General features: G+C 36.4%; 1 protein-coding gene across 1 annotated transcript in view; it reads right to left on the reverse strand.

The window, feature by feature from the left end:
* The window catches only part of uacab (uveal autoantigen with coiled-coil domains and ankyrin repeats b), a 55,371-nt gene extending 46,889 nt beyond the window's left edge, over nucleotides 1-8,482 (reverse strand). The window contains exon 1 of the mRNA XM_042491508.1: nucleotides 8,288-8,482. Coding sequence (XP_042347442.1) covers nucleotides 8,288-8,335 — 48 coding nt within the window. The 5' untranslated portion in view covers nucleotides 8,336-8,482. The remainder of the gene's footprint in view (nucleotides 1-8,287) is intronic.
* Between the last annotated feature and the right edge of the window lie 823 nt (nucleotides 8,483-9,305).

Below are 9,305 nucleotides of genomic sequence, written 5' to 3' on the forward strand. Positions count from 1 at the left end.
CTAACGTTTGCAATAAACCTAATCTACCAGCACAGAAGCTAAGCGATGTGCTGCTGTGGATGGGGCCTCTTCCTATAAGCATCTGTTTATTGTGGAGCTTATAATTCTAATGCAATGCTGAATGTTTTCATGAATAATAACGGATCAAATCATAATTGTTATAATTTGTGGATAAATCAGATTCTGTAACAAAACCAGTAACATTTCTTAGTCTGTAAATGTAACAGTACAATGTTTTCATCTGAAGTACAAGTACAAAGTAAGAAGGGAACGACTGAGTTGCACATTGTCTAAGTGCGTTGGCGGCCTTTTATACATAGTTTCAGGGTACAATGAGTAAGTATAGCAAATCATGCAATATTTTTCATATATAAATCTATTGCTGATTGTGGCCCAGGTGTGTTGCTCAGGACTAGAAGAAGCACAGGGTCTACTGTTGAAGCTGTTGAATGAGCAGTTCTTGAGAAAGCTAAAAGCAATACCACAGGCCAAGCAATTCGCCTGTTCCCTACTGGCATGTTTTCAACGGCCACTTCACTAGTTCTTCTCAAAAGAAGGACATGAACACAGCAAATCAATACTGCACAGGGAATTATTGCAGAACACTTACTGACAGAGCTGTCTGTTCATGTTCAACTCTGTAACTAAAGCTCTTAGCAGTTGGAGTTTTAAAATGAGAAAACTATTCTAAAGTGACACAAGTCTTTACAAAGCCAGACAACAGTTGTGGTTTTCAATGCGGTCTGCCAAGGCCATGGATGAATCTGTCTCAGAAAGACCCCATTACATGTGGGCTGCTGAATCCATGATTGAGTGGTACAATATCTCCCTAACTATTTGAATCAGCTCATTTCATACAATTTAAGTGTCTTTTGGCCGACACACAAAACACAGTAGAGTTCTCCAACTGACAGAGCGTGTTTGCTGTGACAACAAACTGTTATTGATGTGTGTCGCAGCAGAGACTAATCTCAGAACTAACCAGGAAATCCAGTTTCTCTTTTCTCCATAAGCTCTCCTGTCTGCTTTTGGCTTTGTACTCTGAATAACTGCCACGTTTTGCTGAAGCTGAAACATTTTCAACATATTTGCTTTGGAAAATCTTGAGTTTGTGGCCAGCTAAGGTGTTTTAAGAACGTTATTCCAACCACATTCAGATATTTGATCATAGTCTTGCAGAGGACATTTTTATCAAAACAATTTCTTCTGCTTTATCTTCTGTTTGTTTTGTGTTGATAAGGATCTGCTCGTCAGCAGAATGATATTTATATAACGTATTGCCAAAAACTGAAACACATGAGAAACTAATAATGAAAGCCTTGTTTTTGTGCATTTTAAGGCCAAGTGAAGGATAAATAAGGAATCTTCTACTGCTAAGAGCTGCTTAATGGATTAGTTGATAAACATATCAGCAACTATATTTTCATATTTTTTCTTGATTATTTTCATAATCAATGAAACATGTGGAGTCATTTTTAGGAAGAAAAGGAAAAAAAATCGCTCTGGTTCCAACTTTTTTAATGTGAGAACTTGCTGCTTCTCTCCATATTATATGATCGTAAACTGAATATCTTTAGGTTTTGAGGTGCTGGTCGAACAAAATGAAATTTGAAGACAGACTCTTCTTGTTGTGGGAACTTGAATCAAAATTTTCAACTATTTTCTGATTTTTTTTAGTCGAAACAATTAGAACCCAGCCGATACTGGATTTGTGGGGCAGATGCCGATGCTGATATTAAGGTGTACAAATGTCCAATACTAATATATATCAGTCGATGGTTAGGGTTTTGTTTTTTTTTTTTTGTAAACACAGGCCTACCTGTAATAAAGGCGTGATATTAAAAACAATTTATAGTTTAACAAAGAACTTTGATGCAGTAAAATTGTTTGATTTTCTAGCACAGGTGTCATCTAAGATGTCCTAAACTCAAATATTTATATTACATTTTCCACTCAAAAATCAAAGAATAAAGACATTTCCCTTACAGTGACTTGTATTATAGGCCTTCTTCATCTTGATATAATTCAATTAATCTTATATCCATATATGTAGTTTGTAACGCCTTATTTTGAAAACCAGACATAGTCACAAATCTATCCCTCAGCTAACTTCATCTAATCTGTCACGTTCTTCCTGTAAACAGAACCAGGGCTGTTTGAAGGAATTATTCAGTGCAACACATATTTATGTCAGTATAAAGATGCACTTGAGTTGTAGTGTTTGCTGATTTGACTATGGAAATGCTGCTGGGCCAACTAAGGAAGGGCATCAATTTCAAATGTTGTATCAATATTTTTTTGAAAATAGAGGTGTCCTATCAGCACATATTGGAAGACCAATATGCCGATACAGATATATTAGTGACAGACCAACCTCGGCCGATTAATTGTCACGTGACATGTCCAGCTCATGAGAAATAAAGAGAGAAAAATTGATAATTTAAATAATCCTTAGTTACAGCCCTTGTCATACATTTGTCACTTTAAGACTTAAAACATAATGAATAACAAAATGGTTACTTTCCAGTGGGAGCATACGGCAACAACAATGCTTGTTATGACAAACCTTGTAACGGAAAAATTGTTTTCTACACAAGAGAATGACAGAAACTGGAGGCCTGCCTGCAGGATTGAGCCAAAACTACAGACCTCACCCTGCCTTTAATCTACAGCTGGTATTGAGGGAATGTCTTGACATTTTGTATCCTGGTCACTGAGTTTGTTTTTTAGCTTCCTTAAATGGTCTAGTCAGCATTCCTTGGCTGAAATATGGTCTTGGCAATACGAGATGGGTAAATCTGTTTGGAGAATACTAACAGACACAGTAAAATAGAACAAATATCACTAAAAGAAGTGTTTTACTGCTGAAAATATGGTCTTTTTCATAAAACTGGGCTTTCTGGGCAGTAAAAAGACACAAATATTTTGAAATTGGTGCTACGTGACCAGAGAAAACTGAAAAAATGGGCTATAGTGTTTGCTTTTACTAAAGAGGAAGAAAACCTACAACTACCAGAAAGCACTGTGCCTCAGCTGAGCATCTGATGCTCCTGCTGGTGGGTGATATAGTGTGAGCTTGTCTGTTTTGAGACAAAAAACAATATGCAGGCTGGTTGGCAATAAACGATCTTGACAAACAGTTAAGCAGAAAGCTCAAATATGTTGCTGAGGCAATGCAGTAACAAAATCTAAGAAAGCATTTGATCAGCAATACATAGCTTTATCTTTTGATCTCAGTTTTTTCGGCCTCCGTTTTTACAATACAGTAACGTTACTTGCTGTTCACGAATGCTACAAACAGGGCACCACAACATATTTCTGAGGACACTTAAAGTGAGAAATAGGAAATGCAGTTACAGAATCTTGGTTTATATTTTATCATCACTGCCTAGTTATACTGTTTGATCATTGTTTTGTCTGGAGTCGAGAGAGAAAGAGAGAGCTGGGCTTTTGAAAACACTGAATAAACACTGCTCTGGTAAAAACACATCACCAACACCTTTACAGCTGCACACCCCAAAAAACACACAACATTTGATGATTAAAGTCTTTGAAAACTTTTTTTGACATTACTTTTCCTGTACAGTCTTCAGATTCCTTTCACAAGTAATTAAACCTTTGAACCTCTTGCTTGATCTGCCTCTATACTCTTTGTGTTAAGGAAAGCCAGTTGTAGGCATACAAAAATGCTAAGTACAATTTGAGCAACAGCGCTAGAGCCAGCAAAAAAAAAGAAGCTGGATGACACACAGGGATATCTGGGTATCAGTAAAATGAAGGGCATTCTAAAACAGACCATTTATACATGCTAACCGCATTGTTATGATACAAAGCTCGTTGAAGTTCAGCAAAGTAATCCTTATCCCTGACACTACCAAGAAGAGTCTGAAATTGTAGTTATGGCTTCTTTGTATAAGAAAATCTAATCAAATCCATAAATTCTCACTTGAGTTAACTGACTTGAAAAAGCCAAAAATCCAAGTTTCTTCAAATAGCCTCTTCCACTCAAAAAACACAGATTTTCTTAACCATCAGTCACCTCACCAGGAAACAGCAAGTCGGTTCAGCTCCTGAAGAATGTGTGCCAAAAACAGGAAGCATGCATTCAATAAAGTGATGCTGTCAATCTAAGGCCTCGGTGACTGATATGATTTATCCATTTTATGGACATCAAAGGTTTCAGGATGGCGCTCTGACAGGTGGTTATGATCCAATATGCCTTTACCTTTAGAAGCACACAAATCAGAATTAAGGTACCAGATGTTGTTATCAAAAGGACATTAGACCTATAGCGATGTCAGTAAGGGTACTGCCATCTGGTACTTTTTCCTTTAGTATCTGCCTGCACTGATTAATCTAATGGGAATGCAATAAAATCATCACCCAGACTTGCCTAAATGTCATGTCTGTTTCCTCAACACAGCTTATGGTCAGTTTTTTTCCTGAGGTGGTTTTAAAACAAATGGTACAGAAAATGCTGCAGGGTGAAAAACAGGCTTCTCTCTGTGTGTGTGTGTGTGTGTGTGTGTTTTAAATGGCTGACCAGGACTGAAGGAGAGCAAGGATACAATACCATTTCATTCCTGAAAGGCTCTTTTTCTCCTTCCCTTTAAAAAGGGCCAGAGTTTACCACACACAGCTCCTGGCTTTGTGCTTTTCTCATGGTAATTGCTAGGAGCCGGAAAAAGAGGGAAGTGCCAAACACCCACTGCATGTTGAACTGAGCAGAATTATAATGACTGTCTATTACGGAAAAATCATAGGCCATTTCCCGATTGTGAAGAAATAATCAAACATCTATGATGGGGTTGAGGCACTGCAAGGTTTAGTTAATCAATCATTCACTGGCTGTAACAAAAGCAGACTTTACCTCACAACATGACATTCCTGCAGGGACTTATGGTGTATCCACGGTTTCACGGAGCCTTGATGGCTATCCACAACACATAAAAATGTGAGGTTAGGATGTAATTTTAAAAAAAATGTATGGGGCTTCTTTATTTTGTTGCAGGATTACTGCATTTCCTTCAGGTCAGGATATGCACTACAGATGCCAGTTTATTAGGCAGGCAAAGCTAATCCCAATGTAATCAAATGCAAAAGCCCTGCAATAAACCTGAGGGTTTTTTTTCAGGTTATAATGTTCAGTTTTTGTTTAAAAGGCTGGAGTTTGTGGAAGAGTTGAAACAAGAGGTTGATCAATCCATTAGTAAGATTTTGACAACTTTATTATAGTCATTTACACAAATGCCATACATTCTTTGGTTCCAGCTTCTCAAATGTCAAGATGTGCTGCTTTTCTTTGCAAAATATGATATCAAACAGAATGTCTTTGAGTTTGGAGCTCATAAAACAAGGGATATGAAGAAAAAGCTTGGTCTATGGGAAACAATAACTGGTTTTTTTCCAGATTTTATAGGTAATCAACAGAATAATTTACTCCATAAAACACATTAATTGCAGCTCATTTTGTGGTGGTGTTGTGTTATCCAGAGAAATGTTTAATCCACCAATATTACCTCTCATGCACAGATTCAGCAGCACAACAAACCACACCCTCGAAAATGAACAGAAAGTTGAACCAAGACCTTTCATGAAACTGTTTCTACATAAACTGAACATTATAACCTTCATTTACAGCAGCATTAATATTGTGTTTGCAGTATGGTGGAAAGTAACTTAGTATATTTACTAAAATCCTGCACAATGTTGAGTTACTTGCAGAGTATTTCCATTTTTTCTACTTTATTCTTGAGCTCCACTACAATTCAGAGGTACAAGTTGTACTATTTGGGGCACCCGGTGGCTCAGTTGGTAGAGCAGGCACCCCACGTACAGCAGTGTCCTCGCCGCAGTGGCCACAGGTTCAAGTTGAGTCCTTTCTTGGCCCTTTGAAGGCAATAAAAGGCTCAAAAATTATCTAAAATAAATAAACAAAAAAATGTTGTACTATATAAATACACTACAGATATTTTATTAAGTTACTCGTTACTTTACATTCAGATTATTAATACAAGAAAATATTATCAAAAAATATATTATGATGTATCAATTTAGGCTAGGTACTACAAAGATATTTCATAATTTGATATTGTGATATGAGACTGGATATTGTCTGATAACTTTCATAGTATTCTAAATGTTGTCTTTTCCTGGTTTTAATCACTGTATTACAGTAAAGGGATGTGATTTTCTGAACCAGACTGTTCTAGTTGTTTTTTGTCTTTACCTTCTTCGTCATTATATCCACATTTGTGATGATTAATTATCATTTAGTAAAAAGCAAATACAACACGTTCACTCACAATATAATTACTTGAAAGTGGGTGCTGAATCCTCAAAATGGATATCAAAACAGATGACAATAATAAAAGACGTTATAATTGGAGTGCTGTCCTATTTTGACTGTTTTAATTATCATCACATTTAATTAGCTCCAACTTTTACAGTTACAACATTAAAATGATACATATATTAGGAGTGGGGAAAACATTGACACGGCATAGTATTGCACTATTTTGCATGGCAATATTGTATCTACACACAAAGGCTAAGTATTGATTCTTTTACTGTACAAATAATTGATATCTTAAATACAGATTACACTTTGGTAGCCTACTACAATACTCAACTGCTTATTCAAACCAGTAGATGCATTTTGCTGCATTTAATCTGATTGAATTGAGATGAACAGACTGAAAGCAGCTGACAACAATTTTTTTTAGAGACAAAATTTGCAGCTTAAAAAAGTTATGAATCGCAATTTATCGCAATATATGTTACTGAAATACACAACATATCGCAAAATGTTTAAAATCACAATAGTGTATAATGACTTTAGTATAATGATAATATTATATCCTGGGACTTCTGAAAACACATATTAATCTATTCATGATTATAACTCAGTGATTCTGAAATGTGCTAATGTTTAATTTCCTTTGATACTTTGATTTTATTAAACTTCTGAATGCCTGACTTGTAGCAGAGTATTTTTGTGCTGTAGTATTACTACTTTTTACTAAAGTGAATAATGTAAGTACACTGTAAAAACCAACTGGAAACCAACTGCCTTAAAAAAGCAGTGTGAATATAACCATAAAATGTATTTATTTACACTTTATATTTAATTGATAAGTTGACTTAAAATTTAGTTACATTTACTTCACTTTGTAAAGCTGTTGCAACTTAACAAGTGTGCAGCAAGCAGAATACAGATATATAGCACAAGAAAAAAAAAATTAAAAAGATTGTTTTAATTAAACTGCACTGGTTGCATACATGTCAGTCATATTTGTATTTTCTTAAAATTGTTAGCAGAACATAACTTGCAGATCTCCTAAATCCATCACTGGCAAAATCTTTTGTCATGATCAGGTGAAAACTGACTTGGTTTACTGAAGCTGCTAACACTTAGAAAGAACAAGGTAATTTCAATCATTTCACCAATTTACAAAGATTAAATGAATTTAAATTTGTCATTTTTAAGGTGCAAAATTAGGTAAATATAACTAAATTTTAAATAAACTTATCAATTAGAAATAAAGTAAACACATTAGGATTAATAGTTATATTTACTTACATTATCCAAGGCAATCAATTTACTAATGCTTCTGAAGTAAGATCAACTTGTCAGATTTTACAGTGCACATATTCCACCACACTTGCATTAGACTTCATAAGTCCTGACTGACTAAAACCAGTAAACCAGTAACTCCATCACAAAGGGGACCACGCGTCTGTTGGTGAAATGCTGCTTTCAATAAAAAGTCAACATTTTAAACCAAAGCTTCCAGGGGTCTTGAGGTTATCCCCAGTCTCACAGATGACACAAAAGACACTTTTACAGTGTCCCCGCTGAAAACAACCATAAGAGGAGGCACTTTGGTGCACTGATTTGAGGAGCTTTTTTTTCCTTCCCTGCTGCGCTTTGTGACTATAACAGCAGTCAGCTGCTTTAGATTTAGGTCAGACCCTTAAAAAAACCTGAACCTGAATGCATCCAGTGTAATTTAAGTTTTCAGGCCACATCCACCGCTCGCTCAGAGGTGCAGGTGCCTAAACTTGCTGGCGGTGAATTTTGTGACCACACCGCAGCAGCACAGCCGCCGTGGGAACAGGACCGCGGTTAACGTGGTTGTTAGGGGCAGGAGGTCGGGGTTACAGACAATAAACACCCCCACGGTGTCAAAAAACGACACTTAGCATTAGCATCGTTCATCAACACATATCAGAGCCAACGGTAAAACACGGGGATGCTAGCAAAACACAGCCAGAAACAACTTACTGTGATGGTAACTTCGTGCTTTTTCAATCGATACTTGAGGCTCTTCATCTTGTAACGTGTTGGCCTTCGGTGTTAGGAGTTTCCTTTGGTGGGTAAGTTCATAAATGGTGTAAAAAGTTTCCAAAAAGTTCAGACGAAGTTATCTGTCCCCAGCTTTTACAGTCCTGACGGAGCGAGTTTCACCTGACGCCTAACCGCAACTCTGCTCGCGCTTTGATTAACAGCCGCTGGAAGCCAATCAAAATGAAGTATCCGCAGGTCTGATACTTTTGGTCCAATCAGCGACCTCGGGAGGCGGGACTTCCTTGTAAAGTGTCGTTGGGAGAAGTTGGAGACATCCTGGGACAGGCCAGGAAAACCTGGCATGACGTCAGATTTACCTGAAGACCGAAACACCTGGAAGAAGTACCTGTGAATCTGTGAACAACCTGCTGTCATTGTCTGTAAAATTACGGTAAACACCTTGACAGAAACTGTTTACCTAAGTGGCCTCTACCTGGAAATAACACCTGCAATTGAAATGATCTTAATAGTCTGTCACCTAGTTACCTGTCTGTTGTCTGTCACGGCTCATCTGTCTTACTGTAGCCGACTGTTGTATCCTTGTAGTTATGTGCTAATCAAAGGAAGGCAGGCCTCATCTTTTTTTCCAAATTTATTTTTGATTTATCTTACCAATTTTATCAATGTTTTATTTCCTTTTATTTGTGGTTTTATTGCCTTTGTTATTTTTGGTATATTTGTCTGTATTATTTTATTTTGACATTTAGTATCCTGCATTGTGTATTATTTGTCCTCTTGTTTTAATTTTATCCTAAATGTTTTAAATTTATACTAACCATTGCCTTCAATGTAGCCCACTTCTACTTGTGTTTTGTTTGTCAAAGCACCTAGTAAACTCTTTTTTTTTTTTTTTTTTTTTTTTAAATGTGCTAGATAAATAAAGTTAGTAATGTTGTTATCATCACTGCAATGTACATAAGCCACAACCTTACTTGGTTTAACCCATTTTTTTGGA

Source organism: Plectropomus leopardus, chromosome 1 (genome assembly GCF_008729295.1).
Source record: "Plectropomus leopardus isolate mb chromosome 1, YSFRI_Pleo_2.0, whole genome shotgun sequence".
Lineage (NCBI taxonomy): Eukaryota > Metazoa > Chordata > Actinopteri > Perciformes > Serranidae > Plectropomus > Plectropomus leopardus.